The sequence below is a fragment of the Pleurodeles waltl genome, chromosome 7, assembly GCF_031143425.1.
Source record: "Pleurodeles waltl isolate 20211129_DDA chromosome 7, aPleWal1.hap1.20221129, whole genome shotgun sequence".
Classification (NCBI taxonomy): domain Eukaryota; kingdom Metazoa; phylum Chordata; class Amphibia; order Caudata; family Salamandridae; genus Pleurodeles; species Pleurodeles waltl.
This window is the reverse complement of record NC_090446.1, coordinates 930,119,697-930,133,800: the sequence shown is the minus strand read 5'-3', so window position 1 is coordinate 930,133,800 and position 14,104 is coordinate 930,119,697. Positions and strand designations below refer to the sequence as shown.

Below are 14,104 nucleotides of genomic sequence, written 5' to 3'. Positions count from 1 at the left end.
ATTTTAATAGCTATTTGTGGCTCCTTGCTGGATTTTTTGTTGTTGCCATGAAATCCCAGCGAAAGAGCTTTTTTATGAGCCATCTATCACTTTGATCTCTGAGGTAGGGTTTGAATACACTGCCATGTCATTATCCATTAATGTCGGGGATTCCATTGGAAATTCAATAGGATTGGAATTAACTTTGCATCGTTTCGACATAAGCACGTTGACTGTATTTATTCCTATTCCCCACAGCACACCTAAATGCTTTTTATAATTGTTTTAATGGTCTTATTGTTCTTTCGGATGCCCTTCTGGAGGAGCTGCTCCTTGCATTCTATACATGTGTATTGACATGGCTGCCATTTTTGATGCGCTCTGCTAATTATTCCCTTCCCAAGTCCTTCCTCTAACCAACTTCTGTCTGGCTTCCCACCCTCATCGTCCTCACGGTGAGTCCCAAGAGCGTCCTATGTGATATTTTCAAACTGGCTTCATTTTTTTTTTTTTTTTACTTTTTAGTCCTAAGCATGATAGATCTTATATCATAACAGACCTCCATGTTGCTCCCGAATATATGTAGCCTTACAGCCACATGATCAATAAACCCTTCATTTCTTGCATGTTTTCTCATGTTCTATTTCTATTCAGTAGGGTTTGCATTTTTACCTTGTTACGATGGTACCCGGGCTTCCTCACACGTAAGACATTGTCCACTTTACTGTTATTTTTACAAACAACATTATTAGATTCATCCCTATTGTACCATGCATAAGTATTATGTATATCATGTACTTATGCTTCCAGCGTTAACCCTTATGCTAGCCGTTCAGTGATGTATCCCATCAGCATATAGCTTCAATTTTACTGTAGTTTGGGATCTTCAGCGCGCCTTAGCATTTCACAACCTCCGACTGTATTTGACATGCACACATGCACTTGATGTTTGCCTTGAAAAAGACGCACATATCCCACTTAGCATAGAATGGTTACCTTTGGAACTAGCTTCTTCTGACCACCCTGATGTTGAAAAGTTGATGCTTTTTTTTCATTATACAATAGACTTGAATACTTATACCTATGTAACTGCCATTGTATAACATAATTCAGGGGTATTTTATGTATAACATTGGTTTCAACCTGTTTGTCCGAGAACCCTTGGGGGGCCGCGAAGCCTACTCTAGGGGGGCTCCAAATGTTTAACAAAATTAATATTAAAATTAATAAAGTATATACATAAAGAAACACAATTGAAAAATGGAAAACTTTGAATAAATCTAAATATTTCAATATTTGAGCATTTGTTTGATGTATAATTGTGTCTATATTTTTGTGTACAAAGGTACAAATCATATTAATTGCTGAGGCTGGAGTCCCCGATTTCCAATAATAAAGTTGGGATCCCTTTACTCCAGTAATGATTCATTAGGGGTCCAGAGAAGTCAAAAGATTAAGAACCTCTGACGTATAGTGTACATTTTAACTTCACCCATTCCTTATACTGGTGTGTACTCCCCTTTTTGCCCCAATACCTCTAGCTTCAGACATAAATCAGTAAACTAGCCTTTTCTAAATATCTAGATTTCTCTGCACCCCCCCCCCCCCCCCCCCCCCCCCCCCCCCGCCTTGCAGAACTGTGCTGCGAAGAAGTGGCCCTAAACCGACGGCAATGTGTAATTTCTTGAACGATTCCTATCCAGTCAAATAGCAAATGAGGGCCACTGGTTACCAGTTTACACATCCATATGCTCATTTATCACAGCTATCCGTGCATTTGCTCACCCAGTTATCTGTCCAGGTATTGTCAGCGATGCGTTCCCTCACGTACCCATCTGTACCTTTTATTTCATCCAATGCATGAACCGCTTGCTCATTCATTCCACCCAAGAAGTAATTCACCAATTATTTCAGCTTCCACACACGCACTTATCCTGTATCAATCCGCACTTTAACTAGCTGAAGCTAGGGATTTTGGAAGCAGTCGTCAGTAGTGTTTCAGCACCATCCTCGAATGGACATTCTGTGCTTTTTGGACATATGTCATTGAACACTTTTTAGAGAGACATTTTGTGTGGGGTGAAGAGGTGTGTGGCTGGGTCATGATTTCACCAGAGCTCATGCAGTGTGACTCTGAAGTAGTAGCTGACAGCATAGCTCCTCAAGTACTCAATCTAACGTGCAGTCATTACCACGTTTTCACTTAAAATAACCCAGGCCTATTGGCTTTGCAGTACCTGTTTTCCTTACAATTTGGTGCTTATTATTTTTCTGTGTTTAGCCGTTATAAATCTAGGTCGGATGGGCCCTCACTCTTAACATGGGGAATCTTAATATGGCCGATTTTATTTCATCAGTAAATGGATGCAAGAACCCGTAGTACTTGAGTTTGTGGAACCCTTGCACATGCAAAGTGCTTAATCTTGCAATACTGTGCCACCTTTGCACTTTATTTGATGACTGCATTATATGCTCTGATCTTGGTTGCGGGCTCTACCCTACATTCTGTGTGTGTTTTTTTGCTGGTGGATTCTTTGCCTTTTTTGGGGATGTTTTTGGATTTGTATTGAAGACTTATATTGAAGAATTGCCTCTTTGTAGAAATCCCAACATGCCCTTTTGGGGAAAAGGTAATGGCATGCACAGGCTTAGCATGTCATCACCCCCCACCCCCCCCCCCCCCCCACACACACACACACACACACCCTCCAGGGCTGCCTTTGCATGCTCTGGTTGTTTTTTTTTTACCTTCCAGGTGGCGTGGAATGTTTTGTCCTGTTTCCACAGAACTCCACAGCATGGATCGCCTACCTGCAACAGCAGTTGAACTTGTTTGATGGATATTCTCAGAAACGTCAAACCCTTTTTTTTTTTTTACTTTAAAGCAGGAAGTATGGTGTTCGTGATTACTTACGCCTGCCATTCTGAACTTTATGCTTTGTGTGCCTTCCTTGTGACAGACAGACGTGGATTTTAAGATTTAAACTTTTTTTCAGATGTAATCTGATCCTGGGCCTGACCTATGAGTCTGTTGTGAGTGGGAAGGAGTGAGAAGTCTGACGTTTGTGACTCTTGCAGGTGTGGCTGTGTCCCTGTCAGGGAGCGGGGTTCGCATCTGTTTCCCTATTCGCAAGTTATATTTGCATCTGTTTTTATTATTTTTGTTGCGGGGTCGACGACTGTGAATCCAGGACTTGTTCTCCCTGCTGACCCGTGGCCCTCACGGGGAGTCTGTCTGTCCAGTGTTTCTGTTTGCGGGCTGATCAACCTCCTTCTCCGGGTTCTTACCCGTAGTTTCCTAGGGACGGGGTGGTCGAGGATTGTGAGATAGGGCATCATCGGTGCTACTTACTATCAGGAGTACCTGTCCTGTGCGTGTATGAGGTGACACATTCAGGCTCCGCGCGGGTGGTCTCTTTCATGCGGCCCACATGGGGTTGGGGGAGAGGGGTGTTAGAGCCTGACCATTGATCCAATAGGGGCATCTGGTGGTCTGACCACCTGTGCTACTCTTTGGTTTGGGGGTGGAGGTGTTAATCTGCTCTCCTCCGGGAGGTGGTTGGTAGGAGTGGAGGCTGACCAGTGCACTGGGGACTGGGAGCCCTTCTTGGAATTGGGCGAATATATGGGTTCTTGGAAATGCGTGTAATAGTGGTGTTTGTCTTACTGAGATGACAGATAATTACATAATTGTTATGCAGAGCCTGCCTGCCCCCACCTGCTGCTTCTGAATGGTAGCATCAGGCTGCCCGAGGCTACTTCTTTTATCTCTCTAAGTCACTGATGGATCACAGCTCCGATCGGTTTACTCGCATCCATGAACTGGGCCATAAATCTGTGCGTGTGGGCGCCCGCCAGCACTGCCATTTTATAAACCTACTCCCACGGACCTCTGTTGCCATTGTGAGGCCAGTTCACTGCGTTTGACTTTAATTTCTGTATGGTAACAGCTTATAATTGTTAAATTCCATGAGCTGTTTTTTCTCTTTGGAACCTGGTCCGTGTTGTACAGAACCTCATAATAAATTATGAGCCTCTTTACAACTATACCACTACCGCGGAATGTACAATAGATGGGTTCAGAATGTGGTTGATCTGATAATTTCCTGAATTTAGAAGTCCTGCATTCTCCACATCGAGGTCTTCGTTGGTGTGTAGTTTAGACAAGAGGGTGGCAATCGTGGATTAAAATTAAGATTCGACCGGCCCGCAGCATACCGAACAGACTGGAAACACCTTTATAGGTTGAAATACCTGCATTATGTAGTCGGTCCTTTGCAGCAACTCTGAAAATAATTTTGAATGCATCTGGTCCAAAGAATGAAACAAATGAAGCCATCTCTTGGGACCCTTATGACCAATCCAAAGATACAGTTTGGGCATGGGCCTTGTGCTCGCCCTCCTTAGTGGCTAGAAAAAACCAGCCCCGACTATTGGGGTGGAAAAGTTGCAGTATTTACCGAGCCATTTTAATGCCTCTGCTAAATGTCGTGTATTTGTACCTCTCATTTCCACCATTGGCATAGCCTCATAGAACGTTTGGAATCTGTGCATTGTGTGTTAATCTTACACTAATAATTTACAACTTGGAGATAAAAAATAATTCAAATCACTTGACTTCATGAAGGATCCAATGGTGGAGGACCCCTCGCTAATAATCTGTGAGAGACTAAAGCATATAAACCGGGGTCCAGTTCCAGCTACAGTTGAAACCATTCCCACTGCCAAACAAATTTCACTCTTTCCCAATTCACGTGACCTTTCCAATAGAGGCGTCTTATCAGCTCAGTAAATGATACCCAGTGTCCAGTCACTTCAGGCTAACAATCACGGCCCTTTCATAACGAGGTTTAGAGGTTAGGGTATCTGCACATAGATACTAAGTTTTTCACACATGTATTTTTTTTTTTTAATCTGGCATAGGCACAGATTAGTATTGATCTTTTTATTATGTAAAGTGAAAAGGATTCCATACAACCCCCTAGTTCACTTCTGTTCCGTCAAAGTCCTGATAACTGATGTCCATGCCAGGCTCTTTGGTGCCCTCATTCATTTCTTCAGAACGGACCTGGGCACTACCTGGGGTTAGGTGACACTGGGACATCACGAGCAGGAACAGTACCGGTGTGTGCCTTCTCTGAGACATTGCATGCCTTACTGAGTGGGGAGGGTGGTGCCCTCTGCTTCCATACTTTAGAGTTCCTGGTCCAGTGGGCTCTTCTGTCTTGTAACATGGCATTTCTAGATTGCCATCCATTGCAATGGGCTGCGGTCCATTTGATTTAAATACTCCTTAATATGTTCTGTGCCACTGTCATGTGACGGAAGGCCAGAGGAGGATTTTATGATGGAGAGGTTGAATTGCTATTCGGCTTAATGATGGTGAGCACTGTATGCATTGATGCCATTTAACTGTATTAAAGATGAAAAGCCATTGGTCGTTGGTGAATGAATGGTTGCATGAGGAACTGTGCTTGCCTGTGCAACAATGGAAGCCGCTAGATAACACTGGAGTTAAGTAAGCACCAAGAACACCACCTGCATTTCCCACCCATAAAACCATGTACGTTTACACCTCTGATTAAGTAATGATCCAGGCCCTCAATCCCTCTAATCAAACTTTCTTTGCAAAGTGGTATATTTTAAAACTTTAACTCTCAAGACAAGGGATCTGTAAAATTAATCCGTCCCCCACTCGGAAACAGGTACTTGTGTGCCTGTTATCAAATGCGCAGTCAATGTGTTTCCTCTCTCTGGCTGCATTTGTTTAAGAGTCTCAAAGTTTATTGTGCTTTTTGTGACATACAGGTATATACAGTATCAAACAATGGCTTATTTGCAGAATTCAGTCTATGTCGCAAACAGCGCTGCGGGAAGTGTTGACTGTATACAGTTCAATACAGAAAATCTTTCTATTTGTCATACCCGTCATAAGCTGGAAAAAAGAAAACTATATCCCCCCAGTTTTGGTTATTCTCCGAAACCCTCCACCCTCCTCTCCGAGTCACAAACATCCTTTCAAAAGTTACTAACCTTATCCATTAAGAGCCACTGGCCTCTCACTCTTTCCTGCAATATTTGTTTCAAAATCAGTGAATGCCCCCTGGATTCCTTGCTCAGCTTCCTCTTTTCTGGATATGTTAAGTCCTTGTGAGACATTTTCTTTTACAGTTTCTCATATCACATATTTGCTCATCACATGGGTATCTTCTGCTCACTCTCCTCCCTTACAGACTTGCCCTCAGTTTGTGTGACAAACTGCTAATGGGCCACTGGAGTGCAGTTCATGCCTCCCTTACCTCCACCGCTCACATCCTCAATCCTACCTCAACATCGTGTTCTACTTTGCAAAGACTGCTTAACACTTTAATTTTCAGCTAAATGGACTAATACGACAATTTTTCTCTAGTCTTTCCTACTACTTCTTCCATCCCCCAGAATATGTCTTCTTTATTGCCACTTATCTCTTTATTTCTCTCTTGAAGATGCGCTTTGATCCCTTTCACTCTTTTCCTATCATTAACTTCCTCCTTTACTAGTTTCTGCCTTATCCTTTCTCGCTGTGGATCAAAGCCTGATGATTTAAATTAACCTCTGATCCCCAGAAAAGAGTGCTGGTGCCAACGGGCTAAAACTCACAGGCAAAAATGAAGCACTGACTTTCTTCCTTGAACTAGAATCTTACATCATACTGACCGCCTTCAACTGAACCTCACATACCATAAGATCATTACATCTCCTCCCCTACTTCTCATTGCTTTGCTTTGTTTGGAGTGTTCAGTCAGGTCCTTCTTCTACAGCAGCTATCTATGCGCACCTCACCTCCTCTGGTCTCTTCCTAGCTGAGCATTCATTTTTTTTACTAGTGGTTTAAGCTTGTTTAACAAGCACTGGCAATGCCAACAGGTGTGGCTTTAAAGGAATATTCTATGGTAATGTGTTGCATTGCAAGTAAATCGCATGTGAATAGATATGTATTTGTGTGACAGTAAAGAACTGTATAATAATATTATTGTAAGTTAAAATGTCAGATGACAGCTGCACTGTCAAGCCAGACCTAAAAATCCATGTAGGTTGATGCTTGCCCTCCTTCCGTTTATGATTCTGCCAGAGAAAGACAACATAAATAATCTAGTTATTTAAGACACTTTAATAGCGTTCCAATGTCATGTGTGTACCTCTGAAAATTGAAGCTTGCTCAGATGGATAAACAAACAAAATTATCACAGCTCTATGGAGGGCAAGCACATTTTTGTGGAAGCACACAACTTCTGCCCAATCAAAACTTGTACTCCTGGCTCCCAGCGTGTATATGGATGCATTAAAAACAGTACTAGTTTTCAAGAGGTTCTTAAGCACACATGGTTTTCTTATTGCTCCTGTACTACATGTAAATGGTCTCCTCAGCATGGGGTCATCTTCAAGGCCTGAGTTTCCATGTACTAATTTGAGGCAGTCTTCCTGTATGCTTCTATATGTATACGCTCTTCCCTGTGCTGCAGTGTACTCCAATATCTCCTGAGTGCCTTAATACTCCCACCTTCCTTAGAGTACCACTGTGCAGGTGTCCTGAGTGTTCTGCACTTATATGTGCAATGTCTTCTCTGTGTATCTGTAGGCACACATTGTAGTTGCTCAGTTCTGCTTTACAGATGAGATCTCCATGCTCCAAAGCGTGAGAGGTTTATGGTGCCTCCATATTCATGAGGTTTCTTCAGTCATTTTATGAGGTCTCCGTCTACCTCTAGAGAAACGTACTCTTTTAATGCTTCTCCCCACCGCTGCTTTCCCTCTCTCCCACCCACCTCTCCCTTTCTTGTGCTCCTGTATACATATTTGAGGTCTGCCAAGTGCAGCCCTGCGCTTAAATTATTTTTGGTGCTCCTGTATTTATGCGCACAAAGTCTCCTCAGTTTTAATTTACAGACTTGATTTCTTATATACAAGCCATTATTCTATGTTTTTTTGCTTGTACTGTATTTGTGTTTGGCCAGTGCTTTTGCCTTGGTCAACAGTGATTGAGTTTTGACCAGTTAGTGTCTACTCAAAGTTCAATGATTCTTCTTTTTGCCCCCACAGCACCACAGGATATCTCTCTCAGGTTGATGCGTGCTGAGGTTTACACGTCGTTATCGCAATATCAGCAGGCTTTGGAGGACTTGGACATGGTGTGCAGAATGGAACCAGCTAGCCCTGAGGTGATGAATCTGCATTTTAGGGCCACTCTGTATCTGGCATGGTGTTTTGACAAATGCATAAGGTTGTTTGCAGCTCAGAGAGAGCAGAAACAACAGAAGCCTGTAATAAAGTGCAGGAATTGTGTATAGCTCTAGGCATTCTGTCTATCCATCCCTGATATGTTTATATCGCACAGCACAAGGCAGGCCCTAGTTTTGTGCACTTTAAAGCAGAGGCTGAAGGTATCGGGAATGCTGTTCTTAGTGTTTGGGTTGTGCGTTGAAAAAAACCCAAATCTTGCTACTATGTCTGAAGCTTCGGTGCTTGTCATTTGATCTGTGTGTGTGTGTGTGTGTGTGTGTGTGTGTGTCAGGGGTTTATGCTCTTGCATTTTGCACAGGAGAGGCTCAGTTTGCTCGTTCTGGTGAAATGGAAACTAGGGATTTCTATTTAGAAGAGGATAGTTTGTCTTGAGTTTCTGATGGGAGGATGGAATTTTAACAATTGTTTGAGGTTTACATGTCCTATAGCGAGGCACGTGTGGTAGGCACAGTGATGGTGATGTGGCCTCTGTTGCTTACATAGCCACTGAGGTCCTATCTGCAGTAAGCAACCCATTCACTTTGTCAAGTCTGTTCATATTCATCCGTGAAGGCCCAGAGAAGGATGTTTTCTAGGAGATGTTTTGATGCTATTCTAGTCAAATGTCTGGAAAGATAAAGATTTGTGTGCATGATAAATTATAGCAGTGGTGAGGTTTTATGTTGTGGTCCGGTGTGATCTGCTAATGAACTACTCTAGGCTGAAAAACATGTGTTAGTCATCAGATTGAAGAGAGCACTTGTGAACATGTTCGTCTTGTTTGTTCCTCCCACTATCCATATTTCTTGTTTAGCTTACTGTTTTTTTCCCACCTTCCACCCCTGCCATTCCCTTTGTGTGTCTCTCCTCGTTTGCACCGCCTGCCTTCCTTCTCGATTGCTAGTTATTCCTGTTACAAGGGCTGGGTAGTTGATTATTTGTGGGTTGTATTTTTGTTGTTGAGTGGATGGCATACAAGTCATTATTAATAAGTCTCCTTTCCATCCTACCTCCCCTTTGTATAGAGAGAACATAGTTCTATTCTGAGAAAGGACTTCTTCATTGGTTATAAATGAACTGAAGCTCGAGTTTCATTATAGTTGTTCATTTATTTGTCATAGAAATGAAGGCAGGACTAAAATGAAGGCTTCCTTGCCATCAGAACTTAATTTCACTTAGAAACAAAAGCTGGACCCTAACGAAGACAAGGGAGTCTTCAATATAGACCTGCTTTCGTTTCTTCCATATCTGGCTTAGAACATTAACCCTAGACCTATCTGCTTAGAAAATACAGGCTTTTCACATTAATCAAACTTACCACATGTTTCTTGCCCAAACGCCCTAGAACACTTAAAATAAACACTGTAGCCCAGTGGTTCCCAACCTGTGGTCCGGGGACCCCTGGGGGTCCGCGAAGCCTTCTCAGGGGGTCCGCGAGAGCCTAGAAAATTAAAAAATATTAACAAATATTGACAAGTTTGGTCCCCAGCTTCCAGTAATGACTCAGGTGGGGGTCCCCGGATTCTAATGATGATTCAGTGGGGGTCCCTGGGTTTCATTAATGTTAAAGTGGGGGTCCACAGAAATCAAAAGGTTGGTAACCACTGCTGTAGCCCATAGAATGAAAACAGAATTAGAGAGGTTATAATAAACAGACAGTCCTAGCTAGCAAGGTGTGCTCTGTGCATGTGGTAGATTATAAGCATTGTTTGTTTACTGCACAGATATTTTACATGTAGTGTATTCAGAAATAGTCTTTGTTTGTTTATTTGTTAAAACCAGCAGCCAGGTTTTGTAAACCTTGCCATAGATCAGCAGTCTGCTTTAGTTTTGCAACAAAGCATTGGGTAATGTGAGCTGAATCTATGCAAACTTTTAAAAGGAAATAAGTTCTCTCTTACCAGTGACACAGATTTCTAGCAGGTGTGTAGTAGTTTGTCTTCTGAATCGGATTAATCACACTTGATATTATGCATTCCTTGATGTTCTGGCGGATTGTTTTGCGCAGTGGGAGTGGTATGAGATAGAACTCTACAAGGCCTCCTTTCCACCCCTTTGTTGATCAAATAGTGTTTTAGAAACGTAAATCGATTATAAGTTCACATACTGAGTATGATTGCTATATGTACTGATTAGATTCAGAATCGTAATGCCTTTTTCATTACTAGTTGAAAAGCAGATGCCGACCTTTGTGTCCTGGTTGACTCACTGAGATAGTCACTTTCACCTGATGTTATTGATTACTAGGGTGTGGCTGTGTAGCTCTCTCCTCTTGCCTGCAGTCCCTTCTTATTCGCACCTCCTCCCACCCCCCTCTTTCCTGTGTATCTTATTTTTGTTTTTAGCACAACAAGGCACCCCTGTCATTCCCTTTGTCACTATTTGTTTCCCCTGCCTGCCTTCCCTCGCCACTGCTTCTTATTTGTGCCTCATAGTTCTGTTCTGAGAAGGGACACCACCACAGTTTAGACATCCTCTTCAGATTGTTTTCTCTGTGTTCTGTTCGGAAGTGCAAGTGAGGTGCCAGGAACTGGAATCGGAACAACCTAGCTTTAGACCGTTGCAATTGCTGTGCAGGTCGAATAAGCACAAATAATACAAAATCCACTATTCTATTTTGTCCACAATGGAGTTAAAAAAAAAAAGAGAAGGAATAAGCATCCTGTACATTGTCCCTTAAATTTCTTTCAGTTCTGTTGGATAGATTTGCACCTAAAATGTAATCTTTGTCAGCTCTGGAACCATGAGTTCTTAAAATTGGAAGTAGACTCCCGTTCCACACTATGGAGGCAGTCAATGGGTCTAGCTCAAAGCTTTGTTCAGGATCCGTGAAATGCAACCTCGCTAACTGCTCTTGTACCGGACACTTGGGGGTTGAAGAAGACTTTCCATAAACTCCTAAAAACATAATTTCAAGCAATGAAAGTGAAGTCTTTCAGTACTACTCTCTGGAATTACATAAAAAAAATTCCTGAATTATTTCTTTCTATAAAGAAATATTAATCTCACAGATTTTACGCGCTAATGGTGTCATAGTACATCAGCTGAAGAGGTTAGGTTAGAAGGATCTAAAAAAAAAAAACGACTGGCTACAAACTATTTTTAATACATTGTCCTACTGATGTCAACATCCTTGAGGCACAGACTCTTTTTTTGCCCTCAGTTGACATACGTTTGAAGCCTCACAGATGTTGATCCTGAAACTGCCACCTTCACATATTTTGGACTTCAATGCTGAAAAGACACCATGGGGCTGAAGAACTGAAACATGGTATACCCAGAATTTGCAAAAGAAGAAAAAATATTTGAAGAGGCTTTAAACACTTTACAATCTCCTATAATGCAAAATAGGTTGAGACGAAGAGCTAAATAAAAAAATTGAGAAAATGTCACACAGGTACCTGTGACACAAGTGCCAAAGAGGGAGAAAATGTGTCACAGTATGTCGGCCCATTGACCGAACTGTTTCCCAACTGTCTGAAAAGAGTAAGATTTGCCATCTAAACAGTCCTGGATCAAAACAAAAAGACCAGGAAACACCATGTTTGATGGCATGTGTAGCTATAGATACACATGCTGTGCATAAGTCTGCCATCTAGTGTTGGGCTTGAAGTGTTACAAGTTGTTTTTCTTCAAAGAATCTTTTTGATACGCAAGATCGAGTGACTCCTCCTCTCTTTGATTGTGCGCATGCGCATTGAGTCCTTTGTTAGATTGTTTTCTCTCCGCCGTCGGGTTTGGACGTGTTTCCTCTCGCTCTGCTGAATCTAGGTTCAGTATCTTTCGAACTTTAAATTCCATATCTCTATCAACGTTGGTATAGTTTTCGATTGTGTATCCCATACTTTTACTAGTCGATCCAGATTTTATTATCGGGGTTGACTTAATGCCCTCAGGCGTGTCCTTCGCTTCTTGGGCCTACTTTGAGAACTATAGGTCAGAGAATGTTAGGCTAATGGAACGTACTCCACTTTGGTACTGCCCTCGGTGTCTCTTCAAGTTTCCGTACACTGATCAACACTTGGTGTGTAATTAGTGTCAGTCCCTGGAAAACAAAGAGGAGACCAGGGACGCCTGTAGATTTTTTTCGATCCAAGAAAACCCTCCAGGACTGAAGAGCATGTTGCCTAGAAATGGCATTGAAAACAACAGATGACACTTCTTACATCTTTGGAGCAGAACGCGCACAAGAAGAACTTGGACACCAGGCATCTCTTTCGATTCAAGACTCCGAGTCAGACCAAGATTCGGACACCGAGGGTCAATCCATCTCAGCAGCGCAGTATGGGAGTACCCCAGCAACATCGCAAAAATGTAAAGACTCGGGCCATGGTAGGATCCGAAAAATAAATTTGGATGCCCCACCCTTTGGTTCCGTACCGAAATTAACAAAGCCCAAAATGCCTCTGGCACCGAGCAAACTGGCATCTGCATCCCAATCTGTTTCGGGATCGAGTCGAAAATTGGAAACAACCATTTTTCGAGTCGAAGAAACTATTTTCATTTACTTTGGTTAGAAAAAAGCATTCAGTTTGGAGCCAAAAACTATAGTGGGCAAAGATTCTACAGGTTCCTCTGAGGAGACATCTTCTGTATAGCCTATCCTCAAAGTGATGGACGCTAGACAGTGCAAAATTCACATAAAAAAAAAAAAAAACTTGAAGAATCATGGTTTCTCCTCCCCTTCTAATCAAAAGGAGACTTACATTCCAAGAAACATTGGACATTGTCCCTCCCCCTAAAGAAGTCTCCAAAGAAAAAGACAAGGCTCCAGAACAACCTCCACCTTCATCTCATTCTCTTGTACTTCCCTCTACTCCACCACCACATACATCCTTTAGTCACCCACCATTTTTTCCACAAGCGTCATCTCATAGAGATGATGTGGATCCATGGGAACTGTACGATTCAGATCGCATCCTCCCCAGTGACCGTGACCTTTATCCAGCAAGACCTTCTCCCCCTGAGGATTCAACTGCATACAACCAAGTTATTGCTAGAGCAGTAGCGTATCATAATGTGCAAATGCATACAGGTCCAATGGAAGAGGATTTTCTCTTTGACACACTAACCAACACACAGAGTCTCAATTTCTACCCATGTTACCAGGCATGCTAATGATGTAGCTAAAGAACCTGTTAGGGAAGGAATAATCACACCAAGGGTAGATAAGAAATATAAAGCTTCACCCTCACATCCAACTTCATAAAAATGCAACTGCCACCAGACTCTATAGAGGGAAGTGCAGCATGAAAGAAGGCTAACAGTCAGTCTACAGGAGATGCTTCTCCTCCAGATAAGGAAAGCAAAAAACTGGACGCAGTGGGCAAGAGAGTAGCTGCTCAAGCTGCAAATCATTGGAGAATTGCAAATTCTTAAACATTCCTGGCAAAGAATGACAGGGCCAACTGGGATGAGATGGATGAGTTATTGCAACATCTTCCAATGGAGTATTAAAAAAGAGGACAAAAGATAGAGAAGGACAAACTATCTACAATAATTCTATCAGATGTGTCATTGATGCTGCTGACACAGCAGCACGTGGTGTGAACACTAGCATTCTTATAAGAAGGTATGCATGGTTAAGGTGCTCAGGATGTAAACCAGAGATACAACAAGCAGTCTTGCACATAACAAGGAGCGTTTATTTGGCCCAGAGGTAGATACCACTATAAAAAAAATTAAAAAATGTCTCTTGACACAGCTAAAGATATGGGTACCTTGTTAACTACGCCCGGCAGGGGTAATTTTCATAGGCCACAATTTAGGGGTGGTTTTAAAACATCAACCACTGAACCCTCTACCTCACAACAAAAGCAAGGAACACATTTCTTTTACAGAGGTTTCTTTAGATGATCTTCTAAAG

At 42.3% G+C, this 14,104-nt stretch overlaps 1 protein-coding gene across 2 annotated transcripts in view; it reads left to right on the top strand.

The window, feature by feature from the left end:
- Window positions 1–14,104, top strand: part of LOC138245736 (LON peptidase N-terminal domain and RING finger protein 1-like) — a 110,461-nt gene that overhangs the window by 17,725 nt on the left and 78,632 nt on the right. For both annotated transcript variants that reach the window (XM_069199602.1, XM_069199603.1), the window contains exon 2: window positions 8,059–8,177. In XM_069199602.1, the coding sequence (XP_069055703.1) occupies window positions 8,059–8,177 (119 nt within the window). The remainder of the gene's footprint in view (window positions 1–8,058; window positions 8,178–14,104) is intronic.